General features: G+C 40.4%; 1 protein-coding gene across 4 annotated transcripts in view; it reads right to left on the bottom strand.

Moving 5' to 3' along the window:
* Positions 1-2,252: 2,252 nt before the first annotated feature.
* The window catches only part of tab2 (TGF-beta activated kinase 1 (MAP3K7) binding protein 2), a 44,788-nt gene continuing 26,145 nt past the window's right edge, over positions 2,253-20,895 (bottom strand). Inside the window, exons 2-7 of one of the 4 annotated variants that reach the window (XM_073492781.1) lie at positions 15,295-15,485; positions 12,471-14,157; positions 9,259-9,419; positions 7,471-7,564; positions 5,964-6,044; positions 2,253-4,408 (exon numbers count right to left, since the gene is read on the bottom strand). In XM_073492781.1, the coding sequence (XP_073348882.1) occupies positions 4,269-4,408; positions 5,964-6,044; positions 7,471-7,564; positions 9,259-9,419; positions 12,471-14,157; positions 15,295-15,396 (2,265 nt within the window). In that variant the 5' untranslated portion in view covers positions 15,397-15,485 and the 3' untranslated portion in view covers positions 2,253-4,268. Of the gene's footprint in view, positions 4,409-5,948; positions 6,045-7,470; positions 7,565-9,258; positions 9,420-12,470; positions 14,158-15,294; positions 15,486-20,895 lie in introns of all 4 variants that reach the window. The other 3 variants (XM_073492779.1, XM_073492780.1, XM_073492782.1) reach the window with 3 other exon arrangements.

Genomic DNA, 20,895 nt, shown 5'->3' with positions numbered 1-20,895 from the left:
AGCAGCACTTTTCAGCCCTGTGTCAGTGATTTTTACTGAAAATGGAAAGGAGCAGTTCAGCCATTTTAAGCAACATAGCCATAAAGTGGGGGGACTTGCATGAGATATATATTTTTTTTATCTCCCTGGATCCACGCTGCTCGTGTGGATCAAAGCACATCACAAACACCAATTGCCCCCAAAAGTGGACCATTTACTTAAAACTACAGTGGGCTGCGGTTTGTAATTTCTGCCACCAGGGATCTCTGAATAAAAAGATATGAGAAGTGTGGGATCATGGGAGTTTCACTGTTAAACAACCACCTCTGCTAATGAAAATCTACCTTTGTGACTTTGTCAGTTCACCCAGTATATATATATATATATATATATATATATATATATATGTATATATATATATATATATATATATATATATATATATATATATATATATATATATATATATATATATATATATATGTATATATATATATATATATATATATATATATATATGTATATATATATATATATATATATATATATATATATATATATATATATGTATATATATATATATATATGTATATATATATATATATATGTATATATATATATATATATATATATATATATATACATATATACACATATATATATATATACATATATACACATATATATATATACATATATATATATATACTGTATATATATACACACATATATATGTATATATATGTGTATATGTATATATATGTATATATGTATATATGTATATATATGTATATATATATATATATATATATATATACAATACATTATATCGCATCATTAACATACTAATGATGCGTTATAATGCGCGTATAGCACCAAATAAGTAAAGCACTAATTAATTTTCATAATGCTTTCAAACAATAATCAAAACTTATTATTCCATCCATGTTTATAATGCATTATGAACAGTACATCGTGCAACAAGGTTGTGCAAAATAGGACTGATCCATTTTAACTTCATTTATGAATTATAACATGTTTAAAATTATAATTATGCATTACAACCACGATAATTTATTAATTAGTTTCACTGATCCTTTCGAAAAATTATAAGTGAGATTATGAAGTATTGGCTTTATGCCATTACAAAATGCTTTATAATGATGCTAACAGTAGCAAACATAAGTCACAATTAGCTTCTAGTCTGCAGATCAGTGTCTACTTTAAATCAGTGGGTAGGATCACTGCTTCAGTGCTGTTTCAGTAGGACACTCTGATGCATGTTGTCCTCCATCACACTGTTATCAGCTACAAATGAATCCACACACTCACAAAAAGAAAAAATCAAACAAACTAAGAATGTTGAAGGTTTTGCCATCATCTGAGGATGCAGGTGTCTTCCAGCAGCTATAAAGGCAAAACCTCTGACAGTATAAAGACAAATTCAAGCTAGAAGCATTTTTCAACACCATATGTTGACTGATCATAATAGAAAAAGCACAATTGTCCCAGTGAGTCAGGATGCCCAATGTCAAGCACTGCAGCTGATAAAACCAGTTCCTCTGATGTAGCAAAGTGTTTGTGTGAACAAGCTAACTTGGTTTAGATTCATCACTATCAGAGGCCTTTAAGATTATCCAGTGGGAAAGATTATGGAAACATTAGGCTGGTGTCAGCCAGGGAAACAGTACTCAGATCTTTGACTTAAGTAAAAGTAGAAATACCAGTGTAGAAATATTACAGAAATATTAATTACACATGGTTACAGTAACAATCATGCATTCAAAGTTATACTTTGGTAATAGTACAAAACTATTAACACTGAATTATATTTACAGTGCTAAAAGTAAAAGCATGACCTTAGGATGTATATTCTAATGTTGGATTATAATTACTGATGCGTTCATGAAAACATCACTCTAATGTGGAAGCTGGCAAAGGTGGGATTAATCTTATTCTTCTTTTGTTGATTATATTTTGTATTATTTATCACATAAATATAGTGGAGTAAAAACAAAACACGTGCCACTGAATTATAGTTTCTTAGCGACAGAAGTACCAGATAATAGAAATGCTAAGGTGAAGTACAATTACCTCAAAACTGTATGTAAACAATACTTGAGTAAACGTACTCAAGTTACTTTCCACCACTGGTGGTCACTCTATACCTGCCTCTACTGCAACCTACATTGGTCTCTTCTGCCCCCTGGTGGATTACAACATCAACAAACATTGATTGTTGCATCAAAGTAGCACAAAGACAAACCAAAACATTCAGAATAGATTTTTTTTTATTATTTTTACAAATAACTTATCTGTTACAAAGACAGTTTTCCCAGCTAAAATCAAAAAAACACTTTAGAAATCCAAATTATCTTTTTCCATTTAATAAAACATGAATAAACTGCCTCTTCACACCAAGGTGCAGGTAAAGCTGAAAACTGGTTTCTTTGGGTTGGAAGAAGAAAAAAGTATGGCGTTAAGTGCTTAAGAGACAATAATTCATTTCTACTTTTAAATGGGTTTAAACAATACTAAAATTTAGGTTTAAAACATGGCACTTGGGTGTGACAGAATAGATTATCAATACAAATTCAATAGTTCTAAAGGCACTGATGCAAAGCAAAATTTCACAAATGTGGAAAATAACAAAACAAAGTAACTACTCCAGAGTTAAGGTAAGTTAATGACAATAAGTAAACTTTAGAAACACCCTCATCAATAAAAGCTTAGGAGGATGAAATGAGCCAAATAAAAAATAAGAGTATACAAAGTGGACAGTCATGTTGTGCTTGCATTTTGATAAAAACAGTTTTTACCTCATCTGCTTCCAAGATGTAACAACTGTGACCTGCTGTATAGAAGGCACGGGACCCATGACAGTATTTCTACATCATAGAAACAGAAACATATTCACTTTGATACCTCACAAAAACCCAATTCAGGTGCACATCAACACGGAAACGTTGAAGCCAATCAGCTGTTCCAGGAGCACTTTGATCTGCAGTAACTTCCTGATTGTACTGGAAAACGAGTGTCTCTTTGCACTGAGGTGTAGTCGTCCCCAAACATTAAACCTACATTCCAGTTGTCAGATAAGATGGCAGTTTGTAATTTTGCTTTTTGACCCCTTCCCTCCCCCAACAGTCCCCACATATTTGGTGTCCTGGAAGAAAAACACAAACAAAAAAGACTCCTCCATCGCCTTCCACTTTGCTGCATCTGCAGATCGTACACAGGAAACTCAGCAATTACACAAGCGATGAACGGACCGGGCAGATGTAGCTTCATGATGACTGCAAGGGTTTTTACTGCTCTGCTCCTCTCCTTCTGCAAGGCTTCAACTCTCACAGAAATCAAGTAAAAAGCTTAAAAAAAGGGAGCATGGTGCTTATTTGTTTGAAAGAGGGAAACAACAAACAACAAACAACAAGACAAAAAAGTTAATAAAGTCTATAAAGCTATACTTACAGGAAATACAAGTGATTCATAGTGTGAGGAAGAAGGCTTTTAAGGCACATTCTAAAATTATGTACAGTAAAAAGCTCAAGGGGACTTTCTGCCTCCGTGTACTGTACACAAAGCATGCAACTTAATTTCTTTTTTCATTAACTTGTGTCTGAAGAGACAGAAAGGGGAAACTGAAGGGGGAGGACAAGAGGCACGTTTGAGTGGCAGCAACACTGCCGCTTCCCCCTTTGACATCCTCTAGAAACAGCAAACAAACTTTAAAGTCCACGATTAGTCTGTTAGTTTTCCCTTCAGATGGAGTGGCTGAACACAGTTCCCAATCCCCCGCTCATGCCACCACAGAAGAAGAAAAACAAAAAAATTCAATCAGCAAAAGGCACATTGGCACCTGTGTTGTGTGTGTATTTGTGTGTGTAGGTGTGTGTATGTGCGCCGTCACACTGCAGGGCCACACTCGTAATACTGTAAGTGGGAGCAGCGAGGTATCCCCAGTGTCACCCGTCGAGCAGAGAAGGGGGAGGTGACCCCACGCCATCCGAGTCTCTTAAGGTGAGGTATCATCCGACTCTGCCAGCCTTTATGAAAAAACACAAGCTGTAAACACTATCCAGTCAAGCCTTCAGTGGACAGCATTCTACGAACCTTAAAGAGAGGAAGAAGAAAAAAAAAATCCAGGAAAAGGCCGCGTGGTGCACGGTGACTACGACCCGTCTGAGTTTTCATTCAACAACACAGAAACAGAGAGGGCCCTTTTATATTCTAGTCTGGTAGAAGACGGGCGGGCAGAGGAGGGGGCGGCGCGTCGCAGCCTCGTTGGCTCAGAAGTGCCGTGGGAACTCGCACTGTTCACAGCGGTTGAGGGCGGGATGGTTGAGGAAGGTGCAGGCGGTGCAGCTCCACTGCAAGCCCTCGTCCTCCTCCTGGTCTACGGCGGGCTTCACAATCTTACTGCCCGGGTCTGAAGAAGAGAGGAAGAAGGAGGAGGTTAGGACGAGTTTATCCATCAGGAACATCAACACGGTATACACATGTGGCTGTGATGAAGTGAACACTTGTGTATTAGTGTGTTTACATGCAGTGCAGTGATGTGGGCAGTAACCTGAAAAAAGTCTTTATAACACAGCAACATGTCTTCTGCTCAAAAATGGTTAAAAAAAAGCTAAAAGAAATTCAGCGCATGACCAAGGAATTGAGTCTAGTATCATCATACAGAAAGGAGTTCATCTAGTGTAGTTTGACCTCTAGGGCTCTAAAAAGCAGTCATTTCAGTTCATTTTGAAGCGTTCTGGGTCAAAAAACCCTGTGACCCTGCTTCATGTGACTCAGGATGGTGCTGTGTTGCATAACCTTAAAAATGTTACATTTTAATTTCATTTTATTTAAACTTAGTTTTAGCAGTTCTTTATATTAAGATATGAATCAAACAATTAAAAGACCTGCTACATTAAAACAAGGAAGGGTTTGAATCTTGAGGCTCAAAATATGCTTGTGGACCTTGTAAATAAGAAGATGCATGATTGATGATGAAAAGAGGGAGAATGAAAAAGGAGACAGAGGATAGGAGATACCAACCAAGTGGGAGAGGAGGGGAAGGACCAGAGGAGGGCTCCATCATGAGCTCAGAGGTCACATTATATCTACATCCTCCTCTCCTGTCTGGCCCAGGCATGATGGAGCAGAGCACAGAGCGAGGCATGAATGGATGACAGGAGGGGGAAGGATAAAGATTATACAGAGCAGGTGGGGGAAGAAGAAAAGTGCAGAGAGGAAGATATCAGTAGTCAGTTAGCCATAAACAGGGTTGAACCAATAATTTGGGCTGAATCACAAAATGATTAAAAAAGAGAGAGATTCACAACCAAATCCACTTTTATTTGCTGTGTGACGTTTCAAGCACAAGGAGGAAGCGTGAGGAAGGGCCCTGTGCTCAAAACGTCACCCAGCAAATAAAAGTCCTTCAGACGGGGCTTTTTGGTGTGCAGTTCTCTCTTTTTCAACAACCCAGACTGCTACAACCCTGATGGAAACATACATGGAAAAGTAAAAAGCTCCCACATTGAAGTTAGTACTATTAGCCTTTTAGATTTAGCTTTAGGGTTTATTCTGGTTGATTTATATTTGGGCCTGCATGCTCAGTCCAAGTCCACAGTATTTTAGTAAACACAGTTATAGGCAACACAACCGACACTGTCCTGTAAGTCAGTAAATTCAGTCTGAGAGCGGAATAAATACATGAATGAATAAACAAATGAATAAATGAGAAGTGGATATCACAAAATACAACTGCATAGTGACCACATGCCTGACTTAGAACGGACCATAGCACATTAGGTAATAAATGGAAACAATATACCATATATAATCTATTAATGGGATAACATGAGGAGACAATACTAATGTAGTAAAGCCAACAGTAAGTTAAAGATAAATGAATAAGATTTAAAGAATGTGTCATATGAAATGCCCAGCCATGACCATGCAGTCTTTTCTAAACTTACCAATAGATAAAGTACCTTTGGGTTTGGGTGGGACAGGACCAAGGAATCCAATGTTGTCATAAAAATTATGGATTGCACTGGGATTAAAGTGTGGTCCTTAAACAGAAGAACAAAGAGTGGAACCACAGGTTTACTCTCCATTTGATATTGGATTTACATTTTTTTTAGTAACACCTGGAGTAAGAACATCCTGTATATACTCTCCAACTGTACACTTTATATAGTACAATCATCACAGTGATGCTAGTGTGTGGCAGGATGTTAAGAGTCAACCACGTGGAGCTTTTCACAGCAACTCTAAAACATGCTCAGAAAACATTACACAAACTGCATCAGGTTGGTCTGATTAACCCATAAACTAAACCCAACAGAGGAGCTGAAACTTAAAAAAATCACAGTAACGATATTAAACAATGACTATCAGGTAACAGTCCTAATAAACCTCTTGGAACAACCATTACAGCCATCACGATGCACTACAACCATTAGTGGTGTAACAGTACATGTATTCCTCCTGGATCGTGATGTCTGCACCAAACAGTTCAGACTTCATGGTATGAAAACATGGTGGTGTCTGCGTCACACCATGGTGAGAGCATGTGTCAATATAAAGAATAACTGTACTGATCCACACTCCATGCTACTAAGTGGCAACAATGCACGTAATTGAATTGAACAACAAAAGCAGAAGAAGACACAATAAATGAAGATGAAGAAGACACTGTGACTATGAGCTACGGTGAGTTCCAATGAGACACCGGAGCTAGCGAACCTGACTGCTTCTTTCAAATCAGCTGTGTGGGAAAATTTCGGAGAGCGAGTGGATCAGACGAGTACAGTGTGTTGGTGTTGTACGACAGTTGTATATGAAATATGTCAAACATTAGATGGCATCACCCAGATGTGTCAATCGCCAAAAAGAGAAGTCCAACAACTTCTCCCTACTGTGTTTACTGCCAGTTGAAAATACATGTAAAGAAAACTAGCCTTATGCATGTGGAAGGTTTTTTTTGGCTGATGTACCAAACTTGTAGATAACCTTGCCACCAAAACCAAGGTTCAACCGAAACACAGAAGATTAAAACAATCTAAATCATAAAAGATGAGTGTGACTTGACTCCATAACTGGTTACAGTAAATGTCTTGGGTTAAATCCCAGTTCATTCATGTGCCACTCTTCACCTGTGTAAACCGGTCGGTTGGTGGCTTGACCTCTGATGGCAGTGGAGTGCTGCCAGGGGGCCAATAAATCCCTTGTTACCAACCAGCAACAGGATGTAATTCAGGAAGAGCCGGTAGTTAACAGCACAATGGCAGCAGGTTGACTGTGTGTGTGTGGAGAGGATATGAGCAGGCCTGACCGCTGTGCTACAGCTGCACAGGATCACTCAATGACTCGCTGTTAACTTTATCATTACAGAACACAGTCATGTACAGAAGCTGTGTGCAAGTTTAAAATACCCAAATAGCTGAAAATATTCTATATTTAATATCAGAGAGAGACACACACACTAAATCCTACCTTTCGTTTGAAGGAGATCAATTTCTTTGGTGAGGCAGTCGATGTCAATCTGCAGTAACCTGTTTTTGCATCGCAACTGCTTCATCTCCTCGAGCTGAAAGAGAATGAGACAGGAGGGGATGACGGGTTAGCCATCACACAGGCTGGACATCCTGCTTTAAGTCAGTGGAACAGATTTTGAGTGTGTGTGTGTGTGTGTGTGTGAAAGCTGCTCCACTCTCTGAGCTGGCTCGCCTCAGTAAACAACACTGAACCAAGGAGCTACTGAGCTCAGCAACACAGGCCAATTAACCCTGTGCAGCCACTCTCTCCTCTGTTGACTCAAACTGTAATAGCTGACAAAAACAGCTGACTCAACATAAAGCTAGGAGAGGCACTTCATCTGAAGCATCTGAGAGGATTTAACAAACTCACAGCTGCAGATCTAACATCAACATGAAGCTGAAAATAAATAAGAAAATCACTTTATGTTTTCTTATGAACTCTCACTATGCCTGTTCCTGCAGTTTCTCTCAACTGGCTGCAGAGCTCCAGAATGAACTGTGAAGTCAATCTGACATAAATTGTGAGTTCTGTCAGTCTGAAAATATGGAACGATATCAGCCAAATCATAAACAGACCCTGTAATCAGCACAGTTCCAGGGTGTAGGAGCACTGATGTGCCATGAGCTGGAACCACGAGTGGCAATGTGACCTAGATAATTCTGTTTTGTCTGTTCAGCCTTTTATCTGTCAAAACATTTGTTTGCAGTTATGAAGAACCTCTCTGATGACTCTTAATGACATACATTTCTGAGTTAACTACTGATCAAATCATGATTAGAACTTGACAGATCTGCCAATGAAAGATATTGGATAGTTTCCCTTTTAGATTTTCCCTTTTACACTTTTCTACATTCTGCCTGGTGTCAGCTGGGAAATATGACCAAATGTAGTTATATCATACTATACCTGATGATTACGGGAGGTAGCAGGTCTCCCAAAGAAGCAAAATATTTTCTAATGTTACGTCGTCAATTCTTCACATTCAGAGATTGATATGTTCCTATGACCTTTATATTGAAATCATGCATTTGTTTCTGATGACTTTTCTATCTGCTCATCCTCTGCTATGTCACTGACAATATCAATTATCATATTACTGCAATAGGATTCATCTAGCCCTTGATTCTCTCCCTCTGTATTTCATGCTGTTGCACTGTCAAATTGATGTTTAGTGTATTTACTGTGCCAGTGTAATATCAGTAAAGACTTGTTTCAGTATTAGCCTGATCCCAAGTTTTAAGCTCACTGGCAGACCTGGGTAGCTTTCCCTGTATTACTGTACAAATATATGGCGTGGAGCAGAGCTGACGACAACCTGTTACTTTACTGTAAGCCTCTACCCCTCCTTGCATTTCCTGTCATTATTATCTCCACCAGTATTTTTACCCGTGTCTGTTTGGTTGTTGGTTTGTAAACAGATTACACAAAAATTACACTACTACTTTCCACAAAACTTGGGTGGAGGAAGGGGGGGTCTCAGCCCAGAAGAGACCCCACAGGTTTTGGTGTAGATCTGGATAAGGGGATGAATTAAATTATGGTTAAGCTGTTATAGGTGGCTTAATATTTAGAGTGACACAGGGTAATCGAGTTTGATATTGGATTAGGCTTGCTTTAATTAAAGGAGACGGTTAGGCCTTAGCGGAGGTGCCATTTTAGTTTCCATCAGTTTAAAGCAAAATACCAAAAGAATAATCTAAAAAATGGACAAATATATATTCAAAATCCCTGAATAAATCTTACAGAAGGAATCTGGGAGGCCGAGTTGGATCTCTCCATCCGTCTCCTGGTCAGGTCGTTCTCCATCTCGTTGACCTCCTCTTTTAGCTTCTCCAGCTTCTTCTTCTTCAGCTCCAGCTCGTGCCACAGCCTATCCATGCGGGCCTTCTGATGGACCAACAACGCTGGACAACACGCACACGCACACGCACACGCACACGCACACACACACACACACACACAAACACACACACAGAGAGAGTACTATCAGCAGCTGTTTAATCTGTTCCATGTTCATTAACTGGCACTGAAAAATGTGAACATAATTTTGCATGATCATCAAAAGAGGGACAGTTTGAGAAACTACCTCTAACTAAAAACTAAAGATCAAAACTAAAACTGATAATCTCTCCCAAGAACAGTAAGTGTACAGTATTGACACTTACATCACACAGGCTAATCTCTGCACACACTGTGCATAAAAACAACTAAGGAGAGACAGAGGAGCCATATCAGATTCCTCATGTTGTTCATAAGTCTGTATTTCATCACCTGTTGTGGTAAGAGATCAGACTGCTGCAGGCACATTCTGCTGCAGTGTTTAATACAGAACTTTAACTATGCACATGATCTGCTCAAGTCTCTACAACATGTTTCCCATAATTCATGATAGTTCCTGCATCTGTTGACAGGTTGTAACACCTCCTACACACACATTCAGTGATAAACAACTGCCTTTTCTGCTGCTACACACAAACACATGCCACATCCTACAAATTATAGGAAGATGGTCGACTGGTGATCATACACTTGTTCTCCTGTCAAAATGTCCTCCAGCTACACTATTACCTACTTCACGCAGTAGGAGAGAATGAGCTGAGTGTTCAAAAAGGGAATGGAAATGTGGGGTTCTCCAACAGCCCAACACTCGTACGGCTGAATATAAAGTCAACAAGGAAAAAAGCCAAATGAAGATGACTATTTTATATGTGCTGCCACAAGTACATGTGGTGTTGTCTATTTGTTGTAGTACACTGACAACATATTTTGAATTTACTACTTGATTTTGAAATATATTTCTGGGATATACAGTGAATATAGTTCAGCTACAATGAAGCCAGATGTGTCAAAATTGAACATTGAACATCATTGTGCTTGGCTCTCTGATTCACCTTATTATGTCATTCATTAAAAGACTGCTTAAACCTAGGGCTGCAAAATGTTAGAAAAAACAACAACATTGCAATATTTTGTTTTATATGATATATATTGTGATTGTGAAAAAATAGAGACATTTTCAGCTGATAATTTGAATAGTGTAATAAATGAACGTGATGTTGCATTAGGCAGCAGTCACCATGGTTACTACTGAGAGGCAGAAAGTCTACTGAGTGGCAACTATGTTAATATTTATCAATTGCTGCAATCTTAACCTTCAGCTTGAATGCTGAAAAAATAGAAATTAACATCTAAAAGTAGTCTGTACAACAGATGACAGACGGTTCTTTTCTTTACTCAGACATCAACAGGAACCTGTCTGACACCTGATTAGACAAACGTCTCACTCACTTGTGGTCAGTTGTCTTTTCCAAGAACTGTCAAACTAGAAAAACCTGGTAGTTCCTCTAAAAACAATATCTAGTTTCTCCTAAACTCTGCACTAAATCAGCTGAGGTGACAAATGGGTCATGCAGTTAAAAAAAAAAAAATCATTTTAAATCTGCAACGCCTGATTTTAATTGTTGTTTTTGAGATTCAGGAATTTGGGGAGGCAATGAGTCACACTATTATCCAATATTATCAGTGAATGATCTGGTATGCATCTGACTGAATGAATTCTGTTTCAAAAGGCTGTGTGATGTTACTAACCCACTAAACCAACAATAACAAACACATAAAACAAATATATGGGTTCAGAAAACATACAGGCTCAACAGGAATGCTTGCAGATTCAAAAGAGTCATTTCTTTTGGCACCAGGTGTTATGTCAGTCTATTTAAATAAATCAAATAACACTAAAGTCTGTGATCTGTAGGACGCCTTCACTGTTCAGTCAGAACTGGGTCGTCAACACAATTATGTAATTACAATAATGTTATTCTGCTGCCAAACAGTAACAGTTCTGCTGTGAATGTTGAACACATTAATGTTTAGTTAACAGTCAGGTGGTGACAGGTGCTGCATTATCAGGCACAACATGACTCAGTTGGTGTCAATAAACATTTTTCCAAGCCGAAGCAGATAAGGTAGGAGAAAAGTGGGCTGCTGAGGGTCAGCAAAGTCAGCACGCCCACTGTGAAGCCCCTTTTGGTGGTAGTCATGGCAGTGCAGGAGCCACAGCCGGTGACTCACACGTAATACAGTGAAAAGCCCAAAAAAGGAAACAGCAGTGTGCTCGGACACGTTTGACTCACACTACAGAATCCGCCAGTCTCAGGGGTCGTCGGAGCAAACACAGCATTTAGTGTGGAGGACTCACACTGCTGTCATCATAGCAGCCCTCACTGAGCGAGTCACCTATGCTTTTATCTACCTCATGGACACGCAGCAGTGTTTCTCCACTGGCTAAGCGTTGGTGACAGCAAGTATACTCAGTTTGGCTCAAGACTTACATTACACTCGATGTTATGGAAAGAGACTTTAAAAACACACAGTATACTTTAGAGTAAAATTACTTTCTTGGCAGGCTCCAGTGGAAAAAGCATTTAGACCCTCTGCTGGGAGCAAAAAAACTGAGTAGTATTATTCATTGTTAAGGCTGCTTGAAAAACGTCTCTTTTTGCCTCATCATCACTATGTGCTCTTTAGCCACTTGACATTTGCTAAACAACCAATAAACAGTGAGGCAAAGAGCTCTAACAAGATATCAGAGGCCTACTTGATGACGATTCACAGTGTTAACAATCTTTGGACATTTTTGTCTGTTTGGTTCAAACTGTGGGCGTTAACTCCTTATCTAAAGTATGTATTCACAAACTTGCTGATCTGAGTAAGTAGCTTTAAAAAACTGTCTGACACCACTTTGCAATGCTGGCAATGATGTAAGAAATGTAAAAAATAAATACAAATAAAATAGTAAGTGAATATGTATTGTGAAAAAAGTGTGTTTGGTTATTTTTGTGACCTTATGAATGCTTTAACTCTCCCTGGTGATTGTTTTTTGATGTTTAGTCTTGTGTTCTATTTGGCCACAAAGACTGGGATCTTGATCATTGATGACACTCAGCATTGCTCACCTTGTGTGTATGCTGCATCATCAGAGCCCATGCTGAGTCTGCGAGGCTCACTCGGCCTCTCCCTATGTGGCGACAGCGGGTCTGACAGATGGAGGGGGTCTGGCTCCACAAAGTGGTGGTCTGAGGGTAGGCTGAGGAGGTTGTTGGGCTCAAAAGTAGGGGACACAACTCCTGGGGACACTGCTGGGGGCTTATTGGGGGACACCGTGATTTTAAAAGTGTATTTGGTGTTGGGCTGAGTCACCACCACACGTGGGGAAGAAGCTGTGCCACCTCCTCCAACAGAGGCACGGGATTTAGGGGGATGGTGGTGGATGTAGGCGGGGCCCATGCTCACTTGGCCCCCTATGTTCCTGGCCCCCGAGGGCCCCTGCAAGGGAGGGTTGGCTGAGATGTAGACTGTGGGAGGGTTCCTACCCCCACTGTCGTCGCTGGAGGCGTTGGCAGAAATGTAAAACTTGGGTTGGGAGCGGGAGCCGGTTGAGGCCACAATGGCCTCCTCAGAGGGAGTGGTAGCAGCAGTAGGCGGGCTGGCAGAGATGTAAACAGTGGGCTGGCTGCGGCTCAGACCTGGGCCTCCGATGGAGAGAGGGGTGGTGGGGACAGTAGCCACCCCGGTTGAAGAGGAAGAAGAGGAAGGGCAGGAGGAGGAGGTGGAGCAGGACCGGGGCCCGCTGCTTGTCCGCAGCACGGCTGTTGTGGTTGTTGAGTTGCTCCTCTGAGGAGATTCAAGTTTGATCTCTATCTGATTCTTCCGTGGGCCAGTGGAGATGTTCTGGATGTTGTACTGACTGATGGCTGACAGGGAGGTGGGAATGACAGAGGAGGAGGAGGAAGAAGAAGAGCATGAGGAGACACCAGAGGAAGAGGCCTGGCTTCCAGTGGGAAGAAAGGAGGGTGCCTGGGGGTTTGTGGGGGAGCTGATTGGCATGTAGACATGAGAGGTTTGGTGGCCCTGGGTCTGGTGCTGTGAGGTATGTGAGGAGGCGTGCTGAGGGCCGGACCAGGAGCCGGACAGGGAGGAGGGGTGTGAGATCTGGTAGATCTGCTGCTGGGGCTGGGAGGTTGGGCTGTACTGTGCCCTGCCTCCCTGCGGCTGGTTCTGCCGGGTCGTACCGGTCTGGCTAACATAGGGCCTGATATAGATAGAGTTACCCTGTGGACTGCTGAGGCCCGACTGTGGCCCACCGTGTATGTGCAAAGAAGTGGGGGTGTTGCGGCCTGTCTGGATATTAGGGGCTAGAGTCACGGTAATGGGGTTGAAGCGGGGTGTCTGCTGGGCACCCATACTCGTTCCTTTGACACCCAGAGGGTAGAGTCCGAGGTGCTGTGGAGGCTGTGGTTTGCGTGTGGGCTCCATCACACCAAATACATTGAGGCTGGAGGGCACCTGCACTGGGGCTGACTGGGGCTCCTGCTGAAAGAAGTCACTGGCCTGGCCTGTCTGGAGGGGCCCGTCACTCAGGCTGTGGGCCAGAGTCCGGCTGCCGTTCATTCTCAGGCTGTCCCGAACTGGGGCCACATGCACATTCTGAGACTGCAGGCCCAGGTTCAGCTGGGTCATGTGATTACGGAGCCTGGTGAAGGTGGGGTCGTCAGAAAAGCTAAGATTTCCGTCCTCACTGTACAGGTAACCCGGACTGACCTGGGACAAGTATTCACAGCAGGCGTCCAAATTGTTGTTGTTCTGAAAGGAAAGAGAGAAGGATTTAACTTATTATTCAGTATCAAAGTCTCAGGTGAAGAGACAAAGATAATAACATTCATACCTGTTTTTTACTCTATACCATCAACATTATTAACTAACTTTTTATATTGTAACTTTACAAATCCTACAGTGATATACTTTCAGTTTTGTCTAGCTGACTTATACATGTTGGTTAAGGAAACACAGTTGTGGCCTACCCTGGTTCATTTGTTATAGTAACCCCGTGGAGGTACTGACATCAAACAAAACAAAGTTTAATTAACATTGAGTTACCTCTCATTTATAATTTTCCCTCAGTTTTTACCTTGCACCTTTATTATTATGTTTGATGTTAGTGAAGCCCAGTCAATACACGATTTTTGAGGCTGATACCAGTTAGATATGTTTGTAATAACTAGTTTCTCTGATGTTTAAATGGAAGCTTATAGTTAGAATAGTTGACTAGTCTAAAAGTAAGAAAACACTCAGGAAACAGTTAAATTTGAGTGATATTTAATCCATAAGATTAAACATTGTCAGAGAAAATATTGTGTATATTATAAGAGCCATTTGGAACAGTTAATCAAATCGTATTTTATATGACGCTGAAATTTGTGTCACTTTGGCACCCTGCATTATGAACATTATTATTACATTACATATATATACTATTACATATATTACATTATTCTACAAAACATGACGACAAATCACTTCATTAATTTCACTAATAACATTTACTGAAAACAATGTTCATCCTAACAAAGAGTCCTTAGGAAACATGCCTGATAATTATAACTGCATTTTCACTGGGTGAACACAATTGCATAGCTATTTTAATAAAGCAACATTAGACTGGGAAGACATGACATTTCAATGCAATTCATGCAATTTTCAATTTAAAATAATTTCCATCATGGTTTAACCAACTATTATTACTGGTGCTGAGCGAGGGTAGCAACGTTTAATCAACTAGGTGATTAGTCGTGCACATTCCTAATACACCAATTTTAACAACTAAAAAATTTGATAATACATCTGCCAATATGTATTTTCCCCAATATATCTACAATAAGCCAGACAGACTTGAATTGTGGAAATCATTTTTTCCTGTGTCAGAGGTTTGAACTTCCTTACCTGCAGAACACACTGGGAGACAACACCCTCTGGTACTTCAGGGAACTTCTGGCGCAGGTCATGCAAAACCTGAATGTCAATCTGGTGGCTTCCCTGGGCCATTCGTATGTTGCCAGGTCAGGACTGCTTGTTCTGTTCAGCGCACTGGGGCGTCAGTCGTGGCAGCAAACCACCTTCATCTTAAACATCTTCTGAAGTGAAAACAAGAAAAAAAAAAAACGGAAAAAATGTGATGAGAAAAGGATTCATTTTAAAACAGAGTTTCACACAGAATCCAATCTTTCTCTAATCCACACTCAGAAGGGAATCTCCACACAGTCATATGAGCTGTGTTTTGTTAACATTCAATGAAAAAGTAAGCATGTCCAAGTTGCAGGGAAGGAGCCAGTGTGGTCTATTGCAACTCCATTCTACAAGACATCCGTCAGACATTTGAGGTCCTCTATTTCCTTATGCCTGGGAGCTTTCAAAGCTACATTTCAGAGGTCCTCAATGAGAATAGATGGCATTCATTTCTGAAGCCCTCCTCCCCACAAAGCCCCTTAATAAAAGAGTAGCAAAGGGAGGAAACCACCTCTGACTGACTACTGGGATAACCAGCCTTTCTAACTGATCTTAACAGCAACATTCACTTATTGAGGGCAGAAGGGGAGCGAACAGTAGTCTGGTCCGGAGGAAAACCTCCACATAAAGATCTGTTCAGCTCCAACGTAAAGCAGCTCTGCAGAACAGTTGATTCCTGCGAACCACTGCTTTGTTTTTGATAAAGTAGTAAAAAGACACAGAGCTGCAGGTCTATAATACTGTGTTTACCCCTGACTGTCTCACACACATAAATCTGAGGGACAGTCATTTTTATTTAGCCAATTTTCCTTTGTGCTCCTCTGCTCCTTATTGCCAGTAAAGATCCTGGTGCTTGCTTATGTTGCTACAACAGCTTCTGAATTAAGCACTGTTATCTGACACTGGACACTTCAGAATATGATCACAATAGGACGAAAAGTAAGGATAGGGGATACAAAACTTTGCATGAACTCACCAAACTGAACAGTGTTGTAACAAAGTTGGGATTCATTTAAAGCTATGGCTCAAAGTACAACTGTAAGAAAACGTTTCTCCTTCAAGCTCAAAACCTCAAAACCTCAATTATGTGTTTTCATTTGTTATTATTAAATGATCATGCAATAACACATGCAAACTAAACTAAACAACACAACACAACACATGCCCTTTATGCTCTTAATGAAAAATAACCTTTTTTTAATTAAACAGGATATGTTTGTGCCCTAATGGGACAGTTACAAGATTCTTCTTCTTTCTCTGTGTGTCTCCTGAAAAGGGTTACTGACCTCCTTTTACCGTGTCTAATTGCCCATCTAGTCAGCGCACATTTAAGTGGCAGCTTATTTCAACTCCTTATAGACTGGAATAAGGATTTAGGAAACCCAGTGCTTACCAGTAGGGATGCACAATGACATTTCTGACGATATGGCAGACTGATAAGATGACTCTTTACTCTGGCTATGCTCACGCACGTGAACTGTAGACCAAGTAGTTTCCTTATTTTGCCCCAGTTAATGTGTACTTTTTGAAAAGCACCTTACATCTCTGCATTTGGTCAGTGGGCCATCACAATAAGAGTAGCCATAATAATAATTTAATTCCACGACTTGATGAGACTTGCTGTTCTCTGCAATCAGGTGGAAAAACACTGGCATCAGGTTGGCATCTGCAAATGTCCAAAATTATGTAGAAAATGACGGCACATCAGATTTTCAGCGAATATCCAATATTGCGCATTCCTACTTACCAGTGGAGTGGATAGTTCACCACTGATTTTCCAACCTTGGTTTAATGCAGGTCTGACAACTACTACACTGCTCATGTCTGGTTAAAAAAGATCAGTCAAATTATCATTTCAATAATCATCAGGAAATTAATTGACAATTACAGGAGATCTTAACAAATGTTATATTACAGTTGTCAAAATGATCATTTTATTGATAAATACCGATTCTGAATATTTTTACGCAGTATCAACTGCAACTGCACACTCGTACCAGCTGCGCTATGCCACTCTTTTCTCTGACAGGGAGTTCACACACACAAACAAAAACACACACACCACTGCAGTGCCCACATAGGCCCTCCACCTCACACTCGTCTGATTATAGTCAGAAGTAAATAAGCATGCAGTATACCAGTGTTATATAAAAATGTAAATGTTATGCTCTCAATGTTGTGCCAATTTTTCCCTGTGGTATCAAACATTGTATCAAATATCGATATTTTTCAAGCTGTTGTATCCAAGTAAAAAATTCCAGTATGGTGACCACACTAATATACTCAATTTATGCAGGTTATGCGTAACTGCACACCACCAAAACCTTCCTTACTGTGATGTGCTGTTACCGGTGCTCCAAACATGAAATCTACTTTCGACTTTCCTTTGAAAAAGAGAGCTTTTTCTAATATTTAGTCTATCATGCCTGAAATTAATTGGACAAAAATATTTGAATGACCTCACAGTATACCTCACAAAACATTTCAACAGCATCACAATACGCGTACTCCACAATGACAATAAAGTTGGAAAATGCCTCTCTACAAGCTATAACAAAAACTGAATGCTATAACAGCATATATGCAGGACTTACTGCAGGGCTGTTGTATTATTTTACCGAGGTGTACCCAAATTAACTCACAGCTATTATGTTGCTGGAGTCGGCTTGGGAGAAAAAAGAGGCTGGTAGGTGTTCACAGACAGTTGTGCTTGGCTGTTCTAGCCAAAAACATTCTATGCATAAGCTATACTCATACCTGGAAGGTGGCCAAGGCAACCACACTATTACTACTAGCCACTGTGCAACTTCACTTGAACGGGCAAGGCTTTACTCAAGAAATTTGACTCCTTGGACCCAGGTTTGAAAAAGCTAGTCAAATGATTTGATCTGGCACAAACTCACTTCTCCAACCATCACCCTACAACAGTATGGGACAAAAACCACAGACAAAAGTGACATGAAACAGAACAGTCATGAGAAGTTGAAAGTATAAGTGTATGACGGCCATGTCTTGTGTTATCCCACACTTATTCTGACCGCACGCTTTCGAAACATCTTCCTGTGGGAGGTTCACATGCCATTCAAAACATTGTGACACATGAAGCATACCCTGTTCTGCTTTATGCTGATCAATGCAGTGTGCTGCAGAGTGAATGAACAAGTGACAAGTCTCTTGACAGCAATGTTAATACATCAGACTACGTGAATTTGAGGACTGAGTTAACCAAGAACAAAACTTACAGACACTTGAACACACTTATTTAAAGTTGAAGAAAAGTCAAGAGAGTCCTTCCGATCACAGTGGCCTCTTCTTTCTGCCAAGAAGACAAAGTATCTATCAGAGCAGCTGGGCTTCTGTCTTATCGTAGCTATTAGGATGTGTAATGTCATAACGGAAAAGTCGTAAATCGGCTTTGCAAAACATCCGTATGTAGCTGATAAGCTTCAGGGAAAGCCGGGCTGTCCTGAGACTGACAATGAGAAAAGGGAGATTCATTTTAAATTCTGTGCTACCAAATCACATTTTATTATAAAGAGTAGGGCTGCAACTAATTCTCAATTAATCTGTCGATTATTTTCTTGATTAATCGATTAGTTGTTTGGTCCTTGAAATGTCAGAAAATTTGAGATAAATGTCGATCAGTGTTTCCCAAAGACTAAGATGACGTCCTTAAATGGCTTTTTCTGTCATCAATCCAAACATATTAAGTGTACTGTCACCGAGGAGGAAATACATCAGAGGCTGGAATCAGATTTTTTTAACCTTTTTTCCTGAGAAAAATGACTAAATAATTATGAGAGATAATCAAAATATTTGATACAACATATAATATTTTTCATAGTTGACAACTAATAGATAGATTGACTGATTGTTGCAGCTCTAAAAAAAGAGAGAACTCATCAACATCTGAATAACAAAAATGGAAATTGTCTCCAACTTGTTGCTCTAAAATGAACCATCAGCCAAAGTTTCTTTTTGTCTTTTCAAAAACAAGGAACGTTTTGTAATTATGCCATCAGACTGTGGCATTCATTCTGTGTCAGAAAAAGCACAAAATTTGCAGACTGCATCTAAATACAAACCAGGAGTTCCATGTTTAGAGTCAATCTTACTGCCTCTACTAAAGCATTTTTCCATCTCCAGCAGATTAAGCAAATGAAGACAGTGTCCAGAAAATAAACCCTTTATGGTATCCAACTTCACAGCCCGCTTCTGGAGCCTTAAACATTATCAGTTTACATCTACCTGTTTGATTTACAGGCCAAGAGGAGCCATCAGTGCACAGAGCCAGAGAAAACAAATCCACCATTCAGGCTGGTCAGCTCAACTACTGTGGGAAAGGAAATTCACTACTTGGCGGCTAACCCAGTTACAGGTCAACAGTGTGGTTAGATTGTTTCCTGGCTTCAAAAACAAAAAGGTCCACACCTCTTCACTGTACGTAATTACAGGCCTGCAGCCGGCCCGTGTGTGTGAGAGTGGGGAAGGGGGCTCTGAGGGGGGCAGATTAGTCCTTACTGTCCCTAGAGGTGCTGGTGGAACAGGGCCCGAGGCAGTGCTGCACTGCCAGCAGAGATAGACACAAAGCTTCTATTGCTGAGGCTGTTATTCACTGTGCCAAAGCATTGACCCACAGCCCCACACTCATTTCTGGAGGTAGCAGGCCTGCCATGCTCCATCAATGGGCTCATTCACTCTGCCAGAGTGAAAGCACCTAAAAATGTCTAAATCAATTAAAGCCTAAATAAAATGTGGCTAAATAACCAACAGGAGGCCGTTGGCAGAAATATCAGCCCAGCACCTGATGCTGTGACCACTGCGATAGCCCACACAAAACTAGTTCTTATAAACAAAGAGGCTACACATCACTGGGAACAAAAAACACACAACAAAATGTCATGCCATTCTCTCTTCAGCATGCAAAGACTAGATGCTCTGATCATGATTGTTTGGAACAGTGCTGACCTTGTCAAACCAAATCTTCCAACGATTTTGTGGAAACGGGAGTTCAAATATGAAAAAACATTAAATGCAGTGGAAAGAGTAAGGATCTCATCTGAACCTCAATCAGAAACATCCTCTACAGCTTTAAGGAGCAGCCCAGCGGCATCGCATGGAATGTCTCACTGCTGTGTCCTCGTCCAGCTAAATTTAAACAAATAAAGGGACTAATTGGCAGTGGACGCTGTTGAGGGCTGCTGGCAAGCACCCCAGTATTCCCAAGAAGCAATGGACGTGCTCCTGTGTGTGTGTCTAGTGTACACACTCACACATTCACATTTACAAGCATCCTGTACTGTAGGGTGCCACATAAACAACTCAAAGGACCAATATCTAGGGCTGCACAATTAATCGAAAGATTATTGAAATCGTAGTATGGCCCACTGCAATATCAAAAATTGCAAGACACTGCAGATTACTGCAGAGTACTGCAGAAACGCCCTGGCCTACAAATCTTCTTCTTCAGATGTATGAAAACATGTTTGTTTGGTATAGATTCCCACAAATGTCACATCATCATGATTTTAATAGTTT

Source organism: Pagrus major, chromosome 22 (genome assembly GCF_040436345.1).
Source record: "Pagrus major chromosome 22, Pma_NU_1.0".
Lineage (NCBI taxonomy): Eukaryota > Metazoa > Chordata > Actinopteri > Spariformes > Sparidae > Pagrus > Pagrus major.
The sequence above is the reverse complement of the archived record's forward strand: the minus strand, read 5'-3'. Positions and strand labels throughout refer to the sequence as shown.